This window comes from Epinephelus fuscoguttatus, linkage group LG4, assembly GCF_011397635.1.
Source record: "Epinephelus fuscoguttatus linkage group LG4, E.fuscoguttatus.final_Chr_v1".
Classification (NCBI taxonomy): domain Eukaryota; kingdom Metazoa; phylum Chordata; class Actinopteri; order Perciformes; family Serranidae; genus Epinephelus; species Epinephelus fuscoguttatus.
In genome coordinates, this window is record NC_064755.1 from 27,251,872 (window position 1) to 27,279,757 (window position 27,886).

Genomic DNA, 27,886 nt, shown 5'->3' on the forward strand with positions numbered 1-27,886 from the left:
GGGGATCCCGAGGCATTGCCAGACTCGACGAGATATATAATCCCTCAAACATGTTCTGAGTCTGCCTCGGGGCCTCCTACCAGTTGGACGTGCCCGCAACACCTCTAATGGTGGGCGCCTAGGAGGCATTTTGCTAACACCTAAGTGTAAAGTAAAAGACAGTATTTGGTTCAGTGGTAGGCTAAAGATATGCAACATCAGAAATAAGGACTTTTCCTTTGAAGAACTTGACTCATTTTGACAAAAAAGTGATAAATGTGAGTAGATTAAGACCTCACAAATTCAAATTTAAGACTAGTTAATGACTTTTAAAGCCTAATATTTATAATACTGACTTTAAGACTTAATAGGTTCCTGCAGACACCCTGGATAAATCAAACCTCAAGCAACTTTTGAGGCTGTAGTTTGTGGTGGTATTTTGTTTAATGGCATATTGTAAAGTGTGTTTTTTTGTTAACATTTCTGCTCCTCTGCAAATGTAATGGAGAGACAAAATATTTCAAACACCCTTCGGTATAATGTTGTCCAACACAGCACAGGGACTGAACATTTTATTTATTGCAGAGGTGCTCCATCGCAGCATACAGGTGTTCCTATTTTTCCAGTCTGCATATCTTTTTTGATGAGCATGAAATGTGCTGCACATAGTGCAACAGTCTTGTGTTCACAATAAATACACAAGAGGGAAAAAAATAAAATCACAAGTCTTTATGTTGATTCAACAGAATATGCATTAAATGTCTTCTAAGGATAAGGCACATTATGTCACTTGCAAATATATGTGACAACTGTACCTAAGGGACATATACATACGTTATTTTAATTTCTTTTTCCACCTGCGACGTCATCCTGTGTTGAGGTTCACTCGGGGGCTTATGGCAGAGTGAGGGACCCAGGGGAGAACACTGAGGGTCAGGGCCATCTGCAGGATCTCTTCTCTCCCTAATCATGATATCTTCTCACTATACACCGGCATTGCAATCATTTCATTTAAAGAATCAAAAGTTTCTAAACATGACTGTGCCTACAGCACCATCTGTAAGCATCTCCACTTTCCAGGTGCAAGAAGCAAGTCAAAGGGCGCTGGATCTTGTGGGAGGCCCAGGATAGGAGGAGGGCCAGGAGAAAAGAGAATGAGTCACAGGCAGCTACTTTTAGCTCTCCTCACCCGATGATATCCCATCTATCTCATCATCATCACCACCGATGGCCATCCAAAACGCTTTTGCTACCTGGAAAGTAGATAAGTGTAAATACTCGATACAAGACTTTAAACATATTTACCTACACGATTTACTGAGCCAATCGAGGATTCAGTCTGAGACACAGCTACTGAAACGTGCTCCAACAATCAGATTTGTTTTACAACTATTTCATGACAGATGATACTTTTTTGATACAACCAGGATCCACAGATTATGAACATGAACAGGTCCTAGTCTTGGTGTCTTGTAACCAGAGGTGAATACAGTTACATACCTTCTCTGCATGAACCTTTCTCTGCTCGTGAGGCAATGAAGAAGCTTTATCTGCAGGTGGAAAATCAGAGACAAACAAAACATTTTAAATGGCGTCAGCAGAGGGAATATCTGACAACCACAGTGAGGTATATGCACACATCCAAGGTGTGTATTCACTTCACATTCCCCAATTACCTTTCATCTCTTTTAATTTGGTAAAGAGACGTTCAAAGTTATCCACATCTGCATCTCCAGCTGTGAGATTAGCAAGTTCCTGAATGTCCAAATCAGTCATTGCATCTGAGAGAATGAAAACAAGTGAATATTAATGACTTCACATTAAATGTCTTCTCCACATTTATTAAAATATCCATGTTTTGGAGGGAAATGATGAAGTTGTTCACTTACCAACTACTGTGCCCTGCTGTGTGTCTGTGTTGGCACTGCTTTCTGTATGGTTAGCATCCTCAGTAACAAGTGAGCCCTCTACTGGCAAGCTGGAAGACTGCTACAAAAAGGAGCTAGGGTTAACATGCCTCATTGAAACCTTACAAATTTTAAATCTCATTTAAATATAGATGTATTAATGATGAATGAGAGGGAAGTAAAAACAAGACAAGTTATGAATAAAAACTGAATTACAATCAAAATAAATGAAAATGGTTACATCAAACTGTAACTGACCGGTGGCTCTTGTGGAGAGCTGTGTGGGTTGTTGTGTCTGGCAGCCACCAAACTACTCATCAGACCAAAGCCCTGATTGTGGCCTATCAGACAGAGATATAAACAGTCACATACCAGACACACAGAGTGATAAATTACGTAGACAGGGGAAAGTGCAACAGGTAATTGTACTGATCTCATCTCACCGTCCTTCATCTCCACACTGGACCACACGTTGGCATTGAGAGCCTGGACAATTCTCTTTACTCCAGTGGATTCTGGAAAGTCATCTGATGAGGCAGCAAAGACAGTGTAAATGAGAACAAAATGTGACAAAAGCTGAAGCATGAAAATAAATGTATGCAGTGTCACTGGAATTTCTGTTCTCTGGAAAACTTACCATCCTCATCTGGCAGCTCTTGTGGATTGAGCTCCACCAGCTCAAAGGCATGAGACAAACACCACTGTTGTGCAGCATGTCTGGTCACCCCTTGAACACAAAATACATTTGACATTCAATATAGTACCCTGGACGATTGTTTTGCAAGCTAATGGAAACCATAAAGAGCTGAAGCACGAACCATTCTCGCAGACTCTGTCACACACCAGAATGAGCACCTCTGGAGCAAGATCTTCCACCACTGATATCCAAGGTTGTAGCTTCTCCAGACCATCCTTCTGCAAACACCATGCACACATAGTAAACGCATGCACATGTATCACAGTCTATAGATTCTCAACTTATGCTCATTTGAAAGTCACGTACCACTGTACTGTCAAAATAAGCGATGAAAGCCTGCATGGACTGGGCAATCTCCGATGACATTTGAAAAGTGCTTGGTACAACACATAGCCTGACATCCGCTGTGTAGTATTTGTTGTTGATGGTCCATGGATACCAGACTACTGTTTCTTCTCGCTTGATCGGCTCGGGTAAAGTCTTTGAACTGAGGATCTCTGCGGCAAAAACACGTTTGTTATTAATCATACACACAAGTTAAGAGACACTACGTTTAGTGAAACAACTTGCTTTCACTGTGACCACCGGTTAGCTGCTGAAATAAGATGCACCTAACCTCCATCAGCTCTACTATTGTGGTTTTTAACTTACCTCCACAAAAATAAATCACTAACTAGTTTAACCGCAGACAAGTTAGTTATTAACCTGGATTAGCAACATGCAGGCGCTACTAAATGTAATCTACTGTGCTAAAAGGAAGTTAGCTTTGTTTAGCGTTAGCCTGCTTGCTAAATCATGCACGTAAAGCTCTGTCAAACTCACGTTTTATCAGCTCTTCTTCTTGAAAACCACTGTCAGAGCTAGTGATGACCACACATGGAATTGTCACCTCTGTGTCTTCTTCTGTAGATGACATGTTGATGTTAGGACAAGCTTCTGTAGCTGCTAGCTTGACGTGACGTTAACTTTGATAACCTTTCAACTCTCACTGAGCCGCTGCAGTGATCTCTTCCGGTGCAACGTTACCCTGAAGAAACAGGGCTTAAAGCTTATTTTAATAACGCCTTTTGATACATTTATGTACATTGTTATTAGATAAGTTATTCTTGTATTACAGATGTTGAAAATGTAATTTGTGTCTACGGCAACACTGACAGTAAATGCGCTTCGCGTACTCAAATGTTGTATTATTGTGGGGATTATTCCCTAAATTTTACCTTTCAGGCAAGCGCCCACTCAAACGCTCCGCCAATAAATTACTAATAAATGTTTACGTTAACGAGTACAGTGAGAAACAAGTTGGGCCATGGTTGGTTTATTTATAAGTTTATTGTAACGAAGAGTAGCCGGTGATTTGGATGGACTGTCTGACAGTTCGTACTCGGGGAAGCAAAAAACAACCGGTCAACCTCTCGTTGTCATGGTGACAAGTACTGTTTGAAGGCCTTTGATTGATGAGTGGTTAGTTTATTGCTTACAGTAGTTAACGTTAGCTATTACATGTCGTCATTATGATATCGTGACATATGTTTGAGTCAAATTATAACTATTATTATAATTTTACAAAAAATGTCTGACACGCTTAAAAATGTAGAGAAATTGGGAGAAGTTTTCTTTCAGGTAATGGCTTCCTTAACCTAACGTTACTTTACTAGATAATAGCCTACTCAGCGCTAGGCTTTAGCTAATTGCTAGCTAGCTAATTAGCTCAAGTTAACAAGTTGGCTAAGTTAACATATGACCACAATGCAGACAGTAACTAAATGTTTCATGAACTTTAAGCCTAATAATTCTTAATCTTTTAAACCTCTAGAAAGAAATTTAGATAAACTAAAGCATGTGTTGCTCGCCTCAAATGTTAATTTACCTCACTCTGTATTTGGTCACAGGCTTTTCATAGCACTCCTTATGGTAGAAATACAAACTTTAATATCGAGAATTTTGTCACGAAGTCACGCAGTGTATGAGATCCCATGAAAGGGCTAAGGGTCAAGGTTGTATGTACATCACAGACCTTTGCATTACAGGTTCAAGACGATTTGAGAAAACTCAGATGTAGTCTCAAGAACATCACTATCGATGAGGAGGGAAAAACACTGGACATTCAAGCTTTGGATGCTGCCATTCACAAGACAGAGAGTAGCATCAGGGTAAGGATGCTTCATGCAGAACAAGCACTGATAATAGTAGTATTGCATGTACATCAGACAAAAGTAACTTAATTAGAAATGGACAACGTCTTTCATTGTGAATAGTGGCATGCAGAGGATTATCTGAAAACAGTGACCAATGAGCTGCTGGTTCTTCCAGCAATTGAAGACTTACAAAAAAAGAAGCAGATTCCCAAATGGTAAGTAAGGAGAAGTTTACATTTGGTATTACTAAATAACTGTCTACAGTGGGGACAGTGTCCTTTACTATCTCATTGTTAGAACACTTAAGAAATATGTTTGCATAAATTATGGTGATGGGTATTTTGAGTCTGAAATAGAGACATCACACAGGAAACCAGCTCTGGAGAGTATCCAAGATGTGCGTCCACAAAGGGAAGACTTTCCAGGGGCTTCACCTGGGGAAAAGGTAAATTATTTTTATGTTCAGAAAAGAAACTCCTTTTTTAACTTGGTAATATACAATACTGTTGGTAGGTAGGTTAGAAATTCAACTATTCCATTGTATTCTACATTATAACAGGCAAGTCAAACAAAAGAAGCATGGGATAGGGTAGCACCTAAGACAAAAGGAAACCACATTTAGCAGAATTACACATACATTTCAATTTTTGATATTTCTAATTTAAAGTTTTGAAGCCTTTTCTCTATCTGTCTCCTTCAGCACAAGTCAGCGTTAACCATGCGTTTGCTGTGTAACCCTGCTCACCCAATCAACAGAGCCATTATGCACCAGAAATTTGGGATATCACTCCCTAATGTCCACACGAGGAGCACAAATAATGCAGTAAGTAATCTGACTATAAATGTAGATTAGTATAACTTCAGCTGTAGATGATGATGATGATGATGATTATTATTCCATAAATGTTTTCCATAGAAACAATACTTTAGAGAGGGGTTTGTTATGGTGCTGTTAAAATAAAGTGTGGTTTTGGGCCATCAGTATCATAAGAAGTATTTTCAATTTAATTATAGCTAGAAATAATGTTAAAGATATACTTAGTGACATTTGTATCAGTATCTCATTGTGATGTATTGTGCAGGTTGAGAGTAAACACTATGAAAAGTCTTTGTGACTAAAATCAGCCCTAAAGCCTTTCAGACTCTTTATGGAATCAAGGTGATGGTTGATTTTTTCCTCCCGTAATTATGTACTGCAATTTGTTACCAGATTGAGTAGCATTCAGAACAGTCACGGAGTGGGCGACAGTTAATTTAACTGTGGCTTTGTAAAACTCAACACCCAGGAGATTTTTAACTTTTTATTTGCTGCAGAGATCTGGCTACACATGGCATTTTTGCTTTCTTAGTTATGGAGCAGATTTTCTCATCACACTTCAGTCTGACTGCTGGAAAAGACTACAGTCGACTGTAATAATAAACTATAATCAGAATAATGTTATGTCCTCCAGTTATTTGCTTTGCACTGTGAGAAATTGATTCCCGTGTCTTGAGTCTTTGTTGATATTAATTGTAACATACAGCACATGCCTCAGGAAAGGTTTGATTAGAAAGCATTACAAGAATTTCTGCTACAACTAAGATGAATTGGATATCATTGTTCCTTCCCCTGATGCTCACTCCCTTAATTCCCACAACAGACACTTTATGCTGGAGTAAAGAGTGATGGTACAGGTCTGCATTAATAGATGCTTCAAGTTGCATGCTCAGAGAGACAGTGACATAAAGGTCACTTGGCTCAGTGGTGACAGCCAGCACTTGTCACAGCAAACAAATTAATCTTTGCAAAGGTCGGCATTAGTTTTAGATATATTTTACACACTTTCTTTTCCAATATGTTTTTGGTAATCTATACCTGACATGAGAAATAGCGGCCAAGACTGTCACTCTGATATAGGAGAGATGGAAGCGCTGGCTGCAGAAAGCGGAAAGCAGCAGATTGCAGCACATCAGCATTCTTCTAAAGAAACAGTCGCCTGATTGCTGTGCTATGGGCTACTGGTTTACAGCTGTCTCAGGACAGAAGTAGGTACCTGGTCCAGCATGCCAATAAGACAGCCGTAGCTTCCCCAACTGCTATACACTGGCTCTCTGCCTGCTGCCTCCTTCTGCAACTCAGGCCAGCTCTTCTCCTCTCCGTACCCATGCCAGGAAATGAGCTTTTGCATTTTAGCAATTTTACAAAAAGGTGCCACCTTTTCCCAACCCCATCTGAAACAGATGTGTGCCTTTGAGGGGAGATTCTCCCAGCACCTGGCTACTACCTGTGGTCTGTCAGAGAGCTCAGTGGTCTGAGGAGAACGAAAGAGAGGACATTAGGTGACAAGTCTGGAGGATCAGCAGCACAAACTTTGTGTTGTATGAGTAATGACACATTTGAATCTGCTCATGGTAAACTAGGCCATTAAATCATCTACTTTTAATTTTATTACAATATGGTAGTGTGTATTAAAAATGTTTAGCAGAACAGAATTGCTGTGAGTCATAGTGTTTTACAATAAACCCATAATTGGCTACTTTGTGATTAATTGATGTAGGGTTAGATTGGTTGCAGGACAGTTTACAACTTTGTCAGTGCCAGTTTTATGGCTCTCCTAAATTCTTAATGAATACAGGAAATCCATTGTTTGTAATCATGTAGGCTATCCCAGGCTTCTCCTTTATACTTGTTCTGCTAGAAAGTTATTTTTATCTTAAATCGAAGCTGCTGCGAGTCTTATTAATGGTTGGTCACCTGATATACTTAAGACAGTATCTCAAGAAAAACAAAATATATTTACTGAAGAAAAACATTTGATTAAACAAGTGCTTAGGGCCAGCCTTCTTTGACTGGGGGCAGCAACTTTTACGGTGTGGACCAGGATCTGGTGGCATTGCTTTGATTTAATTTATCAGACGTACAACCTCTGATCCTATAAAAATATTCTGTTAAGGCAAAACATCACAGAATGATCACTCGCCCTGTGAAGAATCTTCCGGCCATTGAACCAAAGGGCCGTCATAGCCTGGCAATGCCTGAAGAAGACATGGGGACAGGTAAACAGACATTGCACCACCTCATCTTCAACATCTTACCTCTGTTATAATGCAGACAAATGCTCACTGATTGTTTGTGTCTGAAACTTTAATGAACAAGCACAATGTGTTTAAAGTTGATTTTATTTTCCTTTTCATCATTGCCAGATACAAATTTGCTTAGCATGTTGATCCAGCACAAGGCTGCCTCTCTTCACCCCAGAGAGGATTCATATTCTTCTAAGACAGGTCTGTTGCACTTGGAAATATTGTGGCAATCCAATATTTTGATTTGGCTTTTAGGCAATTATGCATTTTGTCTTCTGTTTTGCTCTCTTGCCATTTCTCTCATTGTTTTGATTGTTTTTTAGTTTAAACCCTTTAGTGACTCTGTTGTTGTAGGAACAGCTGCCACTTGATTTGACACTAATGACGGTTTGCCACTGACTGATCAGTGATAGAGTACAGTCAAGCTTGTCTGTTTGTGGCTTCAGGTCTGATAAGCTCGAAGTCCAGGTGTCACAAGCAGCTGAAATGGGAAACAAAAACCAGATCCATTTGTGAAAGAACACCCCTCTGGACCACCAAGACACCGCCTCCCTCCACAACCTCCAAGAGCATGGACCACAGTGGCATGATGCGAGGAACCAATGGTCTTAGTCCTAAAAGCCCTCAAGTGAGAATACTGTAATAGTTTTAAATAGATGTTAAATAAAATCAAGAAAGAGAAGGTGATCTAAGACATTTCAATTCCTTTAATTGTATAAACAAAGTCTTGGTTGGTTGCCTCTCACTTGTCTCTCTGTGTTCTGTAGAATCTACCTGTGCAAGTTCCAGTAAACATCAGCAAATATCCCTTTACCATCGTAAAGGGACGGATAAACCCACTGGCGACAGATTTCTGTCACTTCAAGCAGAGCTTCAGTTTTTGCTGGAGCAGTGTGGAGGATGCTCTGGAGGCCCTTCAAAAGCTGCTCAGGGATTTTGCCGTGCCTCTAGCCAGAGTGAGCGGGGAACAGCTAGTGGAGTTTGGGCATGGTTGGGATAGTGTTTGGAGAAAGGCTCCTCCAGTGATCGGCCTCCTCTCAGTGCTTGAAAACTGGGAGGAGGTATCGGATCTGGTTTTACGCCCAGGTCAGCGCTACAAGGGAGAGGGAGGCATTGAGGCAGCTGCCATCCACATCCAGTCCTGCTGGAGGCGCTGCTTAGCCCGGACAGCCTACCTGCGCCACTGCCGGCGCAAGTGGGCGGCAGGTACCATCACTATCTCATGGTTGATGCGCACTCAGATGCGCCGTGTCAGGAAGGCCCTTCAGGCCCGACGTTTCAGACAACTGGAGAATTACCGCAGCAGAGCCCAGGTGATGTTGCTTATATCCAATGTGTGCTTTCTCACTTTCTCTCCCTCTTATTTAATATTGCTCTCTCACCTTTTAAGAGCTTGCATTTGTTTCTCTTTTTTCCCATTTTTTCAAAATAAGAGTCAGACTATTATTCATTATTTTAGATTAAGTTAAATAAGACAAATCTTAAATGTTGATGTACATGGTTCCATTTGATGTATTATCATTTATTGTCAAAATTATCTGCATAATCTGTGAAAAAACAACAAGTTCAGTGTTTTAAAACATTATTTAGGCTAAAAGGAAAATATTTTCTACATTTCAGCTTGTCACAATTAAGTTCTATATTCCATTCAGTCAAAAACGCCAGTGTTTCACAGAGAGCCAGTCAAAATCTGTGTTTGAGCAACATCCTTCATGCACTACTCTTAGTAAATGATTATAAAAGTAACACAGAGATGTGGCAGTGTCATGTCAATAAAAACGCAGGGACATTAATCTTGGTGTGTAACTTTAAAATGTGCTGTTTTAGTACTTCTGCTTTGAGAGTAACAGAAACACAGAACAGCAGAGGGGAGCAGTGAGACAAACGAACAGAGGAAAACATCAGAGAGAAGCAAGACAACATAAAACAGGAGGAGTTAGATGAACAGCAGAGAGAAAGAGTGAGACAGATGAAGAAAGTAAAACTGCAGCCACACTGATAGCAAAAGAAGACAAATGGAGAAACAGTGATTATGAGGGCTGGAGATCAAGGACACAGAAGGTACCCAGTCCTACCTACAGTTAATTATAATACACGTAACAGTAGCTAAATATATAATGACATTCTGTAAATAGATATAATATTATAGATAGTAGATTTAAAAATGTCTTACTTTTTCGATTTTCTGGGGGGATATGCCTTGTTAAGCTGTGAAGACCAACATTATTTCTACCTTCTTTCCACCATAGCAGAACCTTACAATCCTCAACCCAAGAAATAAAAATCTACATCTATTTAGTTCTTGGAGGGAGTGGTATGACAGCATAGTTTGCCTAGATGTATAATGTTCTGTAAATTTTTCCCCATTCAGCGTAGATGTCATGTCTGTGCTGTCATCTGGGCTGAACATCTTTTAGAACGCCGCTGACACAATATTAATTAGTGCCTACGAGTTCATTTAGTTTTAACATCACTGTGTGTGTGTATACATGCACTAAATGTATGTTCTCACTCTTTAAACATTCATACCCTGTTAATTAAGCCTGCTAATCTTCCCCTGGCAGTAGCATCATGTACCTTGCTGATTGAATTAATTGTGAGAAGATGTTTCTAAAGTAAACGCTTAATTTAATTAAGGTGGTATTTTATGCTTGGTTTGCTTCTGTTAGCCCAGAGAGAGATTGGGTTGATGTGTTTTAGCTATGCAGTGATGATTTGTGTGTGTGTGTGTGTGTGTGTGTGTGTGTGTGTGTGTGTGTGTGTGTGTGTGTGCGTGCGACGCGTCCAAGCAGTCCCCTCTCTGATCACTCCTTTTCTCCATCCCCAGCATCTGGCAGCCAACTGGAAACACATCCAGTCCTCCAAGAGGACCATTATCCACATCCCTTCATTAGGTAGCTTTCTCTGCCTGCTGCACACACACGCACACGCACACACCCACACACATGCACATCTGATCTAGCAGCAGTCATCCCCTGTCTCACCACTCTGCTGCTGCCCCAGTCTGTAGCCCTGGTGGAGGCACTCTGTCTCGTTCAAATGACTCTCTGCAGGAAAGCACTCACAGGATGATGACAGTCCCCATGCCAGGGAACTGAACAATTTAGTCTCAATCGCCATTTAATTTGCAGATTAAGCAAATGAAAAGCCATTATGTTGAATATTTGCAAGAGGCACAAAGGTCTTATTTTATTGCTTTGCAAAAAACACACACACTCACGCACACAAGAGGAAGAAGCTGCCGTGTTTTTGCACTAGACGTAGAGTGCAAGCTATGATCCGTTCTTGTTCTAATTTCACCATGGCACTCACATTTAGACTGTAATCAGGCATGTGCATTGTAAATCATTGAGCGATTGTCTAAAATTATTAAGCCTAATTACTAGCAGATGGAATGCTTTATTTGCACTTGGGGTGGCTACAGAGAGTGCTGTGTGAGCAAGGATAATTAGAAAGTTGAACCCCATTGTTGTTAATTAGCATGAATCCAATCATTTAATTACCTTGATTCAGTTGAGGATTCTCTCTCAGGCAGAAATCCAGACAGACATAGAGTAAAGTCCTGGAGGTACCACTGGATGTAGCTCAGCGGTGGCTGGACATGGTGCAACAGGACTCCCAGCACATGACAGACACTGCACCTGCTAGTTATTAAGCTAAATTAATCATCAGATTGCGCTACTGTGTGATTAGACTTAACTACCCCACCGCCAAGTCTAGCAGCGTGCACATGTGAGGGTACTTGTACGGAGCTACACATTTTTTTAATGAAGCCAATTAGAGATATGAATCTCTCTGTGAAAGTGTTGTGCAGACTTTTGTGACCTTGTTCTGACAGGATACTCTCACAGCCAGCGAGTGAGCTTGAGGGGATTTGACGTCCTACAGAACATCCAAATAGGCAGACTGTGTGATATTAGAGGTAGGAGCTTTTCACAGCCTCACCGCCACATGCACGTTACCTTTCTTTGTGCGCATCACTGTAAACTTCTTGTTGTCTTTGTATATTTTAAGATGAAAATGTGGAGGTGATCTACGTATGTCCGAGGCACCTGGGGGATGACATTTTGCACTATTACACCAGCCTCCTCAAGTGTGATGGAGCCACAGTGGAGGATGGTACCACTCAGGCCTCATCCTCCTATGTCAGACGCTTTATCATCATCACACCGGAGGCTGTAGATTATTTCTCAGTAAGGTCAATCACATCCACATTTTGTGTGCGCAAATGTAAACTAGTTGATTGAGTGCGCTTAATGTTACAGCAGGATCTCCGAGTTCACTGTAGAGACTGTTGTGTAGAGATGCTACAAGCATGTGTAGTTTGTGAGTTCTCCTCTAGAGGGTACTACAGGAGATTGTTATTATACAGTTTTCTTGTGAGAGTTACACTGTTTAATATTTTTCATCCCCATTTAGTACTTTTGAAATTTAACATCAGTGTTATTTTGAAGTAAACACACCAAAGCTATATTAAGTTATACTTAATTAAAATACATGCAACAGTCTCTCGCTGGTGTTCAGTAAATAATTAAATTCCATTTTGTTGGTTTTATTAACGGTTTATTCCACCTAACTGCTGCATTTTCAGACATTCTGACTTGTTTTGATTACCTCAACACAATAAAATGAAGGTGTTGTTATATTGTCTTTTTACATCCAGCTATTCTATCCATCTTTTTACATCCTTTTGCACTAGATTGAATGTGCAACATGACATGGTCTTCTTCATTTCTTTCTATTGATTTTCCCGCTGTTTTGTTGTTAAACTGTGCCAGACGTGTTGCTGAGATGAATCACTGCTACCCATGGCTGGCAGCGCATTCTGCCAGTGACAGAAGGGATAATTCCATGTGGATCAAATAAATACAGATGTGAAGTAATTAGTTATATTCCCAAGGAGCTCATTGCTAGCACACATTAAAGATGTGAAGGATAGGGGAGGACTCCCACAGGCAGCTTTTATCAATTCAACCTGCTGGAATACAGGAGAGGTTAAAACCCTGCTGGCTATTACAATAATAGATCTGTTGTGTGTACACAGTGATAAATCAGGTCAAGAAACAACCCTAGGAAGACACACTTAGAACTCTTAGCTCCAGCAGAAATCTTTTTTTTTCTCCCCCTCTTCCAGACCCGTAACATGTGCCTGTCCACGCTGCTAAAGTACAGTCCACGCACCCTGAAGCGCATCAGGAACCTGATCCAGGGGAAGCAGGCCTATATTGTGGGTGGAGTGGCGCATGTGGATGACCTGGCAGTGGCTGACGAGCTCGGAGTGCCAATCCTGGCTCCAGAACCGGCTATTGCACAGCTCTACAGCACCAAGTCGGGAGGGAGGAGGATCTTCGCCGGGGCAGAGGTTGATGTGCCGCCTGGTCAAGGAGACATCTACTCGCTAAACCAGGTCAGAGATTAAAAACACAAATGCATACACCATTACAGCAGGAGGGATTTTATCACTGCCTGTACACAGAATACATTTTTACTTGTATTTGTAACTAATGATATTATGTATTTTGTAATTCACACGTCTCTCCTTTGGTTTAGCTCCATGAAACACTGGCTGAGCTCATGACCCGAAACACTGATGTGCAGCGCTGGCTCTTTAAGATGGACTCTGAGCACGGTGGCCGTGGCACAGCATACTGTGATGTATGCCATCTTAGCTGCTATAACTGGGCCCTACAGGAATGCCATCGTTACGGTCCTGAGCTATGGAACACAGAGTGGATTCAGGTAATTCAGAGGATTACGTCACTCCCTCCCTGCCATAAACTATAGAACCACTTCTTAAAGGACATTTTATACACTTACTTTTATGCAGTGCTTTATTGAATTTGCTTGAATTTTGGTTTGCTTTTTTATTATTTTTATTTATTTCCCTTATTACTTCTCCCTAAATTGATGTTTTTTACTATTATGTCTTGCTTTTATGGCTCCCTCCAAAGCACTGGTTTTACAAAAGTGCAATACAAATAAAGTTTATTGCTATTATTATTACACACATACCAATGAGGGATCGGCCATTTAAAGTTAACATGGTAACAACTAGATACTTAACAGATAACATTACAGTAACAGCTAGATATTAAAATGGAGATTGTGCTCATTGTTGAGACGAAACAGCTTTAAAAATAAGGGGCTAGATTCACTTCTGTCATTGAGTGAAGAAAAGGTCACAGTGGGGTCAGAGAGATGCCATCATTTAGCTAAGAGTGGGGTAACAGTCATAATGCTGGTCCCTGTAGTACAGTATTTTGAGCATCACTCACATAGCCACAGAACATTAAATCAATAGATAAAAATATCTGTTTATACACACAGCCATTATCCATTCTCTGAGGAAACACACATCAACTAGTGTCGGTGCGTTGGGGAGAACAAAAGCCTGTCCAAAACTCAACTGACAGTGACAATTAAATCACAGTGCAGACACTCTGGTCAAAAGAGCATTTCTTTTTTGGTTATATTTTTTAAAACTATTGTGCAGATTAATGTTGCACAGATTCACAGCTGATATAATTAATATTACAAATGCCTTGAAAGTATATCAGAGTACAAATGACACTAAACACTGTAATCCTTGTTTGCAGCTGATGATGCTTTGATCTGCTGCTCCAGCATTACAACATTGAGCTTTCTGTCTCTGTCTGTCCATAACACTCACTGGATTGGTCTGAGCCATTAGTAATTATACCATTTTAGTACTAATACCATGTGTTATGTTAAAGGTGTGACACTGTAGTTGTTCTATTAAATTTAAACATCTGCTTTCTCATCAAAAAATAAATTCAGGTTTAATCTAGACCTATTCAAAACAAATGAAATGCACTTAATCATTGGTAAACCATTCATTTAGTACAGATGCAATCTGTACACAGCTTCTGAGCCCCTGGCTCTTATTTCTCATATGCTTACAAAGTAGCCTTTGATTTTCTGTCATGTGTTAATTACCGTATTTTGCCATTTAACTGGGAGCTTTGTGTAAACTAATTACAGGCTAATGATTGTGGGCTTGGAGCACAACGATTTTACTTTTTATTCCATTTGAAAGAACAGCAGTCATCTCAAGCTTCTTATGGCTCACTCTGTTTTGTTCCTATTAGCTCGTTCTTTGATTCATAGTGTATGTGCAGTGCGGGGCTGTAATTGTTGTGGCATTGGTGCTGTTAATTATGGCAGAGAGTGGCTGAGCCACAGCCAAGGTCCATAATGGTGGCTGAGGCAGCACAGGAAAGTAAATGGGGTTTGTTTCACCAGCTGGGGTCCCATGGAGAGGGAAGAGTGCCGAGGCCCCCAGTGTAGGCCGACAGCCTCGGGGCTTCTGGGCCATATGGACACAACACTTTAACTGGCCTTTATTCTACACCTTGCTCTTTTAATCAAAGCAAAGCCCACATCCTGTGCTCCTCATTGCATGCTTTTTTTCTTATGACATTGTTTTCCCCTAAAATGTATTAGCCCCTTAAATGCACTACATCGTCCTTCTGCTGTTGTACTCGTGTATATTGAAGATAGCAATTTGGCTCTATATGCTGAAAGACTACAGAACAATGTTGTTGATTAGATAGAAACATATGAATATTTTATATCAGTGCAATCCTCTCCTCACAGCAGAAACTGTAGATGGATGTTTAAACATGGCAGTACATTTTGAGATATAACACTCATTATCGTAGCACGTTGGTGAAAAGAAGTAGACCTAATTGCAACAGCGGTGACAGCTGGTAAACAGAATAGATACTGAATATTTGCAAGCATTTATGCAATAGATGTTTAAAGCTATGTTTACAAAAATAGTCGCAATTTAATTAATTATTAATGAAACACAAATGATCAAACGAAGCATTTTAAATATTTATTCAGAATTACCAAGAATAACACTAAGATCATTGTTTACCAAAAAAATAACAAATAAGTGTTGATTGAAGTGTGTATTATACAAGTATGTTTTACAATTCAGTGGAGTGTCTCATGCCCTTTATAATCACTGTAAAAGTAGAGAGAGGATTATAGAGTAAACTTGGCCTCTGTCTACACAGACTGCGTGCATATTTTTGTAATTATTGTTTGTTCTGAAGGGCTCAGCATGAAGAAGCCTGACTCACAAGAATACCATGTGGTCTTTTAGAATAATACCAACAATCAGATCCCTTCTGGCAATGTAAAAGAGAGCCTAAAAGGGTACAACAACAAGAAGGAGGAGGGATTGCAGCCACACTAGAGGTGCTTCCAAAGAGGTCTAGGAGATGAGCGCGCTTCTCTGAATAATGTGAGGCCCATAGCCTCCAGCACAATGTTTCAGCCTGCAGAAAGCCCCCAGGCCTCTTTTAGCATTTACACAGAGAGAGGTTAAAGACATGTAGATCTGCACCCATACAACGCCTGAAGGGGGCCACACACACACTTAAGCGCTCACACAGCTTGCATATGGATCATTAGGCACAAGAGGGTAAAAATTACACCTAATAGCGTCAACAGATGGAGTATTTCTTTTTGTCACGCTGTGTACAAACAGATCTTGAGCAACACCTTATTTAGGTTAAGTTTGTCAACGAAATGGGTCATTTGATAATCACTACCACTGAAGAGGTGCGGGGACGTTTTGTGCAGATGTTTTCTGTCTAAATATTGTGCAGTCTGTGTTTGCATGGAGGAGTTTAAATATATAATGTTCCGCGTTAACATAACTCACCTGAATTTACCTTAACAAGATGGTGAATATTTTCCATGTTGTATAAGTGTTTATGCTTTATGTTTGCTTTCATTTCACTGAAGGTGAAAGTGCTTTTTATGCAGTCTTTAAGAGAGGAAAGGTTGCTGTCCTTGTGCGAAGATGTTAAAATTCAACCAGGGATGAGGAGAATGTGATAACAGGAGAGCGACTTAATGTTTGATTCATATCAGTATGATGCATGAAATTAGTCATGGGCTGTTATAGATTGAGGTTGAAGCGTTGGTGGGACAGTGATTCAGAAAACAAATATTCATATTAAATGTATGACTAGTCTGATTATATCCAAATATTACCGAGACTTGCTGTGACTTCTCAGTTGTTTCTCTACGTAATGGAGAGATGGAATGGCAATCAAAGAGGCAGGGCAACATCTGTTTTATTTATGACCAGATTGCTCGGCTTTATGTGGACACCAAGCAAAGCCTGAATCCTATCACGGGGTACTGTACGCAGTTTAAGTCCAAATAATTTATTGCAAAATACCTCTCTTTCTTTTCTCCCTGTCCTGCTGTTTCTGTGAACTGCATAGGCAAAGTCCTGGGGTGAGCTTGCTCTTCCGTTGAAAATGACAACCGTTCCCTTACACTTTTTGCCGCACCATTGTGTGCTTTATGGTTTGTATAGGGGGAATCACTGTGTAGCATTTGACCTCGCCTCTTACAGTACTTGAATATGATGATGGCTGCTACATGACTGGAATATCAACAGCATAATCTCCAGTCCTGTCTCCAGTGAAGCCAGACAGCATATACTCAAAACAAAGTAACGCTCTAGATAGAACGATAAAAGAACAAAGACATTATTTCCATTCAGAATTTAGCCGTCTTTCGCACAGGTTTCAAAAATGTTATTGTGTATGACCAAATTAAATTCCTTTCTAATGGTCATACACAGACGTTATTACATACAGAACCCTGTATTTAAAATCAGCACTTGGACTCTTCATACAGTCCACATAAGCATTCAATTGTCGCTTTAATACACAATATATATGGTATAAAATGACAGTTAAAGGTTTAGTGGAGTCATTGCTGACTTTATTTTTCAACATTTTTCAGAGGAAACAGTGTACTTGAGTTGCCAAACTGTTAAAGAGACACCTAAAACAAAAGTTAGAAATTAACAGCGTAATTAAGTGGTGAAACCATTATGGCATTTCCTAGTTACAGAAACAAGAGTGATATTGATCCCAGTCAAGCCCTGATTGATCCCCAGATAGATGGGGTTAGCTTAGGCATTCATCAGCTGCCCAGTGGAAAGAGTTGTTATTGAGGGCAGGTGCTGTCTCTGTGGCTGTGAGTTAAAGCCATTAGACTCCTGAGGCCTTCTGATAATAGGCTGTCACTCACAGATAGACCCTCCCGCAGTATCCATCAGACACTCGCACAGAAATTGAAGCAGCCACCAAAGGTCTCAAGGATAACAAGCAGTCACTGGAGTCATCCGGATAACACAAGGGCATTTCCAATAATGTAGTCGACACCTAGAAAGCTTTGATAATGGGACAAAATAAAGTAGCCCGAGCTTGTTATTGGCGTGTATTTGAATTAACAAACATGCATAATGTCAGATCTGTCAGCAGCTCATTTTCAGTTGAACCCTAATGTGTGCATCTTCACTTTCTTTCCGCAGAGGTCCATACTGCTTAGATATTTAGATGAAATCCCAGAGTGGCTTGCCCGTTACGCCCGGCCTGCTAAAACCTCCTGCTATCCCAACTGGGCCTGCTTCCTGAAGACCTTCCTCAGGCAAGGTCAGATACCTATTGTCAGACACTGAATGCTATTCACCTGCAAATACAACCGTTTGGAATAGGCAGTCATTTCCTATGTCCTTCCTAGATCCCAGATGTTGCCGATGTGACCTGACAAGTTTAATAATTTTTTTTGCTACTCTTGTTGGTTGTTAAACAGCTGCTGGGAGAGTTTCAGGTGCCCTAACATCGATAACTTTTTGTTGTCTGTGTACTGTAGCCATTCATCTGCTTTTATTGTGTGTCCAGGCGGTGTGGTGGAGGCCTACCCCCCTTCAGACAGTGTCACCTGTCTGACAGTGGATCTGCTGCTGGAGCCCGGGGGTGAGGTGACCATGCTGTCCTGTGGAGACCAGCTTCACGGCTCCTGTCAACTGGAAGCTATAGGCTCCACTGTACCTCAGACCTCTGTACACCAAGAGACCTTGCAATCCATTTGCACGCATGTGGGCCAGGCCTGTCTACAGCGCCTTATTGTAGGTTATGTCTCCGTGGACCTGGCAACCTTTCTGAACCGCAACACCATGGAGCAAAAGGTGAGACATAGGCGGGGCAAGAAACGGCCTTAGCTCATGCTAGCACGATAAATATGGTCGTGGGTGGTGTCAAAGCTCTCTATTTCACGATACTGGTGAAGCAGATCAATTTTTAGGCTGGATCAGGGATCCATATGAGCAGATAGGTGTCTCCCTACTGCTCCCCTGGGATTTGGAAAACAGGCAAGGCAAACAGTGGGCACAGAGACCAAATGTGTCACAAGGCCATCTAATAAACTGTCAGGTCTTGTCGTGTCGATACACTGATTCCACCATTTAAGGCTTGCCCTTTAACCTCACAGTGCCGAGAAATTCAGAGGCACCTATCTTTCAGACAATAGGTCATTCTCAAGTGATTTGGCAGCTTCACGGGGATGCCCTGTCAGTGTTTAACCCCCAGCTGCTTACCTGCAGAGGTCTGCCGAAATCTGTCCTGTTATTATAGCGAGGCACCGTCGAAGCCTTATCTCATTTGTCAGGATTAAGTTTTGTTGAAACCTTCTTGATTTATGATATTGGAAATGGGCTGGTTTATGATGGTTTAACCTCTGCTCCTAACATGTGGCTGCATTGACTGCTTATTGATCCAGAGCTGTAAAATGAAATGCTTTGTTTATAACATGGTCTATAAAATACTAAACCTGCAAAACAGTGGAGAAAGCACCAGAGCTGCTTTACAGTTTTACAAAAGGACATGAAAAAGGACACTGAATGTGTTCAGCTTTTTTTTTCTTTCATTAAATATCCATCAGGTAGCAATACATCTTCCTCTTATTCAGAGCATTTCAGTACATCTCTTCTGTTTTTTGTGTTTCTCTTTGCTGTCGAAGCTTTATGTATGTTTGCATTCATAATGTATACTCAGTATAACAAATGGATTCAGGGTAGACACTAGTTAAGGACATGTTTGCCACTAGAGGGTGGTCTCCTATGGATGAGATGTTAACACAGTGTGAGCAATGCAGTATTCAGAGAATGCAGTTTGTATCCTAAAACTTGAAATATTCTGCATTTAAGTATCCTGCATTCTGTATTAATAGTCTTGGCTCCATTAAGTCTCAAAATGCAGAAATATATTTGTCAGTGGTCTTAACATGGACTGTGGATTTCACTGTATTGTATTCACTATAAGGGAAAAAAAATATCTGACAGTATTTCTTACATTTCAGGAATTAATCTAGTCACTATATTGTCATTTCGGTCACCATTAAAATCAGAAAATGCCATTTCTGAAATGTATCATAGCGACTGAAGCCGTCCTTTCTTTGACTGTTCAGAATAATATGATGACAGCCTCAAAATTAATTTTCAGTTTGAATGTTGACCCAAAATTGAATGGGATTCACTGACAGCATAATTAAGAACAGACTATAAACAGCCTGTGCTTCAATGGAGGCAGGAGCATTAAAGACAGATTCTTAACCATCTCCCCACACACAGAGAGCTCAGACAGAAGAGAGTCACATGGGCAAACCTGTCTGGATTTAAACATCAATTTAGATTCAAACCTGTTGCTAAAAGCTGCCTACTTTATTTGATGGGAAGAAGTGGGTCACATATGTTTGCCCTTGCAGTCTTTCCTCACATTGTGGAGCGGTGGGGCCCCAGCTGCAGCATCAGGGTTTTTAATGAAAATGCAAGGCAATAGAAAACAGGTACAATCCAGGCTTGCATTTCCCACGGCTTTGTTAAGAGTGACAATGAGACATTGGAGTATGATTTTTAGTGAGTCGAGTGAATGGCACGGTGGAGTGTGTCCATCACTCGGACTCAGGTATCAACCTGATGCATAGAGAGGAGCATCTATCCAGTGGTAGCTGCTGTACCTCTGATGATAAAGGTGGCAGAGTGAAGGACATACTGCTGAACGTATGCTAAACGTAATTGTACACAGCTTGCAGTTGTTTTGATTGTGCTGTTTATAACACTTCATGCATTTGCTGTATTTTAATGTCATTCTCATTTACATGCAGCCTTCATTCAGTTTCAAAGCTTAGTCAAAATGTTGAATTTAGAATACTTACTCATGCAATTACAAATCATACGCAACCTTTATTTGGATGAAATTGCCCTAGAAATAATTATGATAAATTATATTATTGTCATTTTAAAAGCATTTTATGCCATTGATAAAATGATAATTTTACAGCATAATAATGTGAGTACAGCTTTTCAAAGAGCAATGAACTTTTAATTTGACCAAAAATGACAGCAAAACGTGTCTAAGCTGGGGTGTTTTTTTCACTGTTCATTCATCTTAGGCACTCCACCCAAATCTTGTAATGGTCGTAAAAACCCTACTGGCATCATTCTGGCATCATGCTAAAATGTTAGTGACACTCTTATGTACACAAACGCATGTAAACACAAGGTCAAAATTTTACGATATATGGACATGATGAATTTTTGCTGACGTTCATAAGTCGATAATGTAATTATCATGACAGACCCAATTGGAAAACTGTTCCAGGTTACCAACAGTAGGTCATGTTGCCTGAAATAATTCTATCATAAACATTTAGTCACTATTGTATTTTAATTTATTATTTATTATTTGGGGTATTTCTCCAAGTGTTTCATTGAAAGTGTTGTGAAATATTTTTTTGTATTGCACAGCCCTTTTCAAGTCTGTACATTATTATACTTTGAATTTGACAATCTGTTATTTATCAATTATTCTACTGACAAAAAATCAAATCAGCAACAATTATGATGACTGATTAATCATTTTATTTTTCAAACAAAAATGCAAACCATCTCTGATTCCAGCCTCTCAAATGTGAAGATTTGCTGATTTTCCTTTTCTTGTGTTGTTGTCAACTGAATATCTTTGAGTTTTTGAACAAAATAAGACATCTGAAGACATCACCTTGAAAAATTTGATAAGCATTTTTCACTATTTTACTGACTTTTCATTGAGGAAAAAAAAAAAGATTATTCAAGAAACTACTTGTCAGATTAATCGATAATAGAAATAAAAGTTAGTTGCAGCCCTTGACTGTGACCTATGTTTCACAATATATTTGAATGTATTACAAATAAATAAATGTGGCCTATAAGTACTGTATATGGTCAGATGTTCATGTGTTAGTGGAGATAAAGTGCTCAGGTTACAGCGACTGCGGGGTTGAGACAGGCACCGATTTGCATTCTGTGGCAGGAGCGTTTACTTTGACAAATAGGAACAGCAAAAGGAGGCAGCCGACTGCCACTTAGTTATTAACAACTCCTTCACTGGTGATTTATTTGCCACTTTTGAAGAGAGGGCATAGCTATTAGGTTATTATTGGGAAAATTAGCCCTGTTTAAGCAGAAGGCTACGACCATACCTGACCCCTTAATATACTTATAATGATGCCATTTACTATACATATCTGAACTTAGCTTCTCATCAGACCTGCGCCAAACAAACTAGCCCAAGGCACACTGAATCCAAATACGCTGGGAAGGATCTACTTTGTGCACATGTCATTCCACAACTGAATTACCTAAATCTGTCGAGCACACACCATTAACCGTGTTTTCCTTTCTGCTGCCTCTCAACATGGATAACATTGTAAGGATTAAAAGGTACTGACCCCACTCTTTATGAGGATTGCTGTGTGAAATACTTTGATGTTCCATTTTTTTGTGATTAATTTGGAATTTAAGTTGACAGTGTCTGTTTTGCTCTGCTGTGACACAGAGTTCATGATGTCATGTTTGCAGGTGTGGGCTATTGATCTGGACCTCACATACAGTGACCAGCTGGCCATGACCCAGATGCTTCTGATGATGACTGGAGGAACGCTGAATTGCAGCACCGGCTGTTTAGAAGTGCCAGTGCCAGTCAGAGAGAAATGCTGTGAACACCAGATTGTAGCCAAAGTACCATTTTATATTTGCTTATAAGGACAGTTTTGATCACGTTACATTTTTCTTAAACATGAGAGGGTCGATTTTAAGTGCTATATTTAAAGTCGCATGCTTCTGCAGTGTCCCAAATTGTCCTTAACAAGAAAGAAACCGCCGGTTCTAAAGCAAGACTTTAGAGGGTATTATTACACCGCCATTGTAATCATAAAGATAGATCAATGTTTTGCTCTTCATTTTTGTTAAATACAACTAAATACTGTAATTACGCACTGAGCTCAATTGGTGTTTAGGTGCTGAATTCATTATCATTTTGATAGATGAGCCTAAATAATCAACACATTAATAATTCATACCATTTTCATTATGCATGTGTATGCATGCTTGAACACCTCATCAACCTGGTGCCAGGCCTTAAACAATGGAGTTCTTTTATTAGCAGTATGCCTGAGTTTACGCTTGTTAATCTGCGACTTGTATTATTTTATCAAACATTCATTTAGTCGGTGGCCTGGTGCTTCAGTGCAGCAGTTGAGCCACCGCAGTGGTTAATGGCTTTAGCAGTGGCCATCATTAGGGGGCTGCATATTACAAACACAATTAAATCCCTGTTGGACACTTTTATTGTTGTGTGAGGGTCCTGTGTTTGACAACCGCAAACACACACCCATCACAGCGAGTTACGGGCCATCTCCTGAGCTCACAGGGGCTTAGGCCTGCTCTTTTTGTCTCCCAAAGGTGCCTAAGAACCAGGAACATTTTTATCCTCTTGAGCCCTGCCACTTTTAAGTAATCAACCTCTCTAGTGTTACTTATGACACTCAAATGCTCAGAACCCCCTCTATTATGGTGATATGTATTGTGCATTGAGTAGTCCTTTTGTGTATCCGGTATAGTGCTTTTGTCCCAAATTGAATGAAAACACTTGCACTCCCAAAACTGTGGTTTCTTTGATTGGCATCGTACAATTAAGCTCATCTTGTATTTGGCATGTCTTCTAAACCTTAATTGTTCCTCCCCGCAGTTAATTAAGAAAGGCCCAACAGTTTACCACATGTGCCCCACACTCATCATGTTTACTAATCACACACACTCCCCAAACTCAACAGTGACCCTAAGGACATGTGTATGGGGTTCAGCCATCTCTACTCTACCCATTCTACACACACCACCATGTATTATGCTTAAACTTAGAATATGAACATAAAATGATTTTATCTTGTTTTAGATTCACAGAAAAACTAATGACAACAACCAGACACTAACATGCTATGTCTCTATCTTCTTTTTTTCAGCCTCCTGTGGTGAAGCGTTATGCAGTTATTGGGAGCCACTTGTTTCACTCTAACCTTTCCATGTTATACCATAATGTGTTCTTTATGGTGTGCAAGGCTCATGGTATAGGATTTAACTTGAAGGTAAAACCTCAAAATTCCGTTTGGCTTTGTATCATCCTTATGTCTTAATAATTTTTGCAGCTTAATCTGTAATTGATTGGAAGTGGAGCTCGACTTTACCCATCAAAGTGTGATTACAGGTCTTAGGGAGTAGTACTGCATATGGTAAAAGCTGCATGAACGCTAATAAATTGCCACGAGTGATGTCACTTGAGTCAGTGGCGGTTGAGTCTAAAGACTACAAGTTTGAAAATGAAACAAAAAAAATCTGGGGGTTTTGACTCCCAAAGAAGTGAGCTCACCAGAATTCTTTATCCTGCTCCTCATCTCTACTTGAGGCTAGCAGGTTGAGGCTTCATTCTCTGCTACCAGCATAACACACCCAAATATTTGACCAAACTGTCCAGCCCGGTTTCACAGAAATACGTGAAATTGACACATATTTTTAACATCTCATTACTTGGTCATGGGCATGAAATTAGATTATTTAAAATGACACAAAAACAATGCCAGTGCAAAGACCATGAGAATCTTTTGTTGTGGTGGACACACATATTTTGTATAAAGACCGAAAAGGCTGCATAGGGTGGGTGGGTGGGAGGGGTCAAACACACATGGACTGCCAACCAGGAGACCACTGTTTGTGTCCCGTGTGAAACCAAAAGTCAACGTAGCGATGTGACCTTACGTAACAACATGGAGTACTTTACATACGTACTTAACTACGCAAAATATGTAAGTGCGTCCTCTACGTAGTTATCTTAACCGTAGTTATGTTATTCTGAATTCAACCAAGTATTTTTTGTTTTATAAACCTAACCAAGTGTTCTTCTTTACGTAAACCCAACCAAACTGCGAGCGGTCTTTACAGACTCACTGGTGTTGACGGCTCATAATTTTAACACATTTCACGCCCACTGCCACGTTATGCATTTTAAAGTGGTTGTGTCCACCTCACGTTTTTCTGTGAGACTGTGTTGAACTGTTGGTAGTCAGGTTGCATTGTGGGTAATGTAGGTGCCATGTATTGACAAAAAAGAAGAATGTAAAATAGATGTTATCTCTGCTCTGCTACATCTTGATCGTAACTGTACATCAGAAGTCCGACAATGTTATCAGAGTGCAATGCTGAATTAGTGGAGGACTCTTTTAATCTACAGTAAGTGATGACAGAGCTCTTCTTTTGACTGTGTGTTTTTTGGCTCTTAACTTTCAGAGGAAACAAGGAACTGTCTTTGCTGTTTACGACAGCAGTGAGCGATGCAATATTGGAATGATGTAAGTATGTTTTATTGCGTAAAATTTATAGATATACAGTGTTAATGACATTTAGGGTTCATCACCAGGGGAAATAATTCTAAGCACATTAAGGTTTGCTTTACATCTCTCTGCTCACAGACAAGCACAAGAGAAAAAACGTAGAGGATTAGTTGGATGAAATATTTCTCCAAACTGAGAGTAAAGACAATTCTTTAGAGGATTAAGATGCCACCTCTGGCTTTGTAAGTGTTGTTGCAAACTCTAGAAGTTGTTAAGCAGAGAGTTATTTAACATATTTATCACTCAAATCCTTTAGCTTACACAGTGCTGTAACAGTTAAATCAAGCTGTTCTCATCCCCCCAAAGACTGAAGATGTTGTCTGCTGAAAGTTTCATTTAACCACCACCATCAGATGAACAAGGTGATTGTTTCTTAGCTGGCAACGTGGGGAACATTAGTAAACTCGTTTGTTTGGGGTGTCGTTAACAGAACGGTCTCTGAGGATCTCCAGGGAGCTCTGGTGACCTTTGCTCGGAATCTGTCAGTCATCCATCAGGAAATATCGCCCTCTAAAATGCAAGGAGAAACCAATTTTAAGGTACCATGTTAATGACTTTAACGATCCCTCCTCATCTGGATCATGATGAAACTTGCATCTTGAGTTGAGCTCTGGTCAGCTGGAATGATTTTGCTATAGAAAATGTGACCAAATAACTCTTAAAAATATATTGTAATACCATTAGAAAATTTCCAAATAAAAGACTGTTCTCATGGGGAATAAAAATGTGGAGCAATTTAACTTATTTTATATTTTGTTTTATTTGAGGATCTGATCAAGGACATAGAGGATGTGCTGCAGATGACTGCTCAGAACAAGATGCGAGCAGTGGAGGATAAAGCCGCTGCTTAGACAGCTGCTTCACCAATAAACTCGCCTTACTCTCCCCGAGTTAAGTCATCATGTCTATGCCAGCTTTAATGCCTAATCACACAATGAACACATGAACCTTGGAAATGAATCAGTGGTGATCAAACACAGAAATCTGAATAAATTCCTGTAATAACATTGTCAGAATCTGTCATGATCCTTTAAATAAATGACTTCTTAATCTGTTTTAACTGCATGAATATTATTACATATTGGAAAATGACAACTATGGAAGACATACAGTAAACTATGCACAAGGTAATTCCACTTGGGAATCAGTAGGCTTTGTGTATAAAGGCTTTTATGTATGAAATTATTAAGTATTCATGCATTCAAATTACATAAAGCTGTTTTATTTTTTGTTGGAAACTACAGATTGAACGTGTTTAAACTACAACATGTAGTGTATTTACACTACATAGTATCTTGACTTTGTGCCCACAAGTATTTCTAGTGCTACATAGATGAGTATACTGAGTACTTTGTTTAATGAGATGTTCCCTACTGGATTGTCTCTGTAAACCTGTGTCCACATGTTACGGTTGATGAGAAAGTGACTGATGTTGGCTGTAAGGTGATGGCCAAAGGACTTTTTCTGTAAGTTAGCAATATTTATTATTTTATCACAGAAATTTTATAAAATTATGTGCTAACTTGCCAATGTTGTAGGCTGTTGTAGGCGTTACTATTACTTATTGTGATTTGTGAATTTGATTTTTTTTTTATTCCATGTTTTACATTTAAGTAGTAGTGCAAATTAACCACTAATGTCAAGATTGCAGATGGATTATTTGCAATAAATACACACATTTGCATCAGGGATATAGTATGTGTTTTTATTTATTTCATCCAGGTATCAGGTGGCATAGTTTAGTTGATCTGGAAGGCTAAATGCAGCCTGGGTCTTCTCCTGCATTACTACATCCAGAGAAAGGGACACAACTTCAAAAGGCTTTTCTACAGGTAATAATTAATGCCATGTATTGTTCTTCATAGTCATATTGTTTTCAGGAATTAGTTGTAAATTGTAAACGTCTGCAAGGCTGTAATTTGCTTTCAGATTAGTTGAATTTATGAATGTTTGCATTCACACATTTTGCTGTGCTCTGTATTCAACTGGTTTGAAGAAATCAAACCTAGCTGATATCTCACAAACCACCCAGATTTCTACATATACGATATATATGTGTTTCTTTTTATCTGAAAGCCCATAATATGTACTGCTTGACTTTATGTGGTTGCTTTATGTCGCCCACAATCTGTATTACATCTGGCTGTTCAGGAGAAAGTTTGGTGTAGCTGTGGCGTTTGTGGACTGCTGTCCATCATACTGATCCCCTGCAGACCACTGTACAATAATTAGAAATATTTCAACATAACACTGTCTTTTTGTGGATTACTTTGTACTTAAAGGAGGAGGCTGCTGGTCAGGAGCCCAACAAAAACTCTTATTACCACTGGAGTCAGTGGTAATAAAAATTGCAATGGGTTTATTTGAAGCAACTGTTGTAATCAAGTTCATTATACTTACAATATTTCAATACGTATGGTAAATATAAAAAGAAGGGGAGGGGAGTATTTTCTCCAACATGTAATTCATTACATAAACACATATTGAAGTGGTGTGAAGTTTTTCTA

At 39.8% G+C, this 27,886-nt stretch overlaps 2 protein-coding genes across 3 annotated transcripts; one reads left to right on the forward strand and one right to left on the reverse strand.

The window, feature by feature from the left end:
- Window positions 1-415: 415 nt before the first annotated feature.
- On the reverse strand, window positions 416-3,602 carry aagab (alpha and gamma adaptin binding protein). Of its 2 annotated transcripts, none has more exons than XM_049574041.1 (10): window positions 3,406-3,602; window positions 2,890-3,080; window positions 2,705-2,801; window positions 2,524-2,613; window positions 2,330-2,413; window positions 2,145-2,227; window positions 1,869-1,965; window positions 1,656-1,760; window positions 1,480-1,529; window positions 416-1,232 (listed from the first exon to the last, which is right to left on the reverse strand). In XM_049574041.1, exons 1-10 carry the CDS (start codon window positions 3,497-3,499, stop codon window positions 1,155-1,157), a joined length of 969 nt encoding a protein of 322 aa, XP_049429998.1. In that variant the 5' UTR covers window positions 3,500-3,602; the 3' UTR covers window positions 416-1,154. The 2 variants fall into 2 exon arrangements, with proteins under 2 accessions (XP_049429998.1, XP_049429997.1); XM_049574040.1 differs by having other exon boundaries at window positions 1,869-1,968; window positions 3,406-3,597.
- A 432-nt stretch (window positions 3,603-4,034) lies between these two features.
- On the forward strand, window positions 4,035-27,007 carry iqch (IQ motif containing H). Its single transcript, XM_049575145.1, has 21 exons — window positions 4,035-4,203; window positions 4,611-4,733; window positions 4,839-4,933; window positions 5,088-5,163; window positions 5,419-5,541; window positions 7,652-7,754; window positions 7,902-7,982; window positions 8,228-8,409; window positions 8,549-9,094; window positions 10,609-10,675; window positions 11,620-11,703; window positions 11,796-11,974; window positions 12,916-13,188; window positions 13,332-13,520; window positions 18,154-18,274; window positions 18,524-18,810; window positions 22,519-22,677; window positions 23,958-24,080; window positions 25,276-25,337; window positions 25,810-25,918; window positions 26,147-27,007. Exons 1-21 carry the CDS (start codon window positions 4,153-4,155, stop codon window positions 26,228-26,230), a joined length of 3,117 nt encoding a protein of 1,038 aa, XP_049431102.1. The 5' UTR covers window positions 4,035-4,152; the 3' UTR covers window positions 26,231-27,007.
- The last annotated feature ends 879 nt before the right edge of the window (window positions 27,008-27,886 follow it).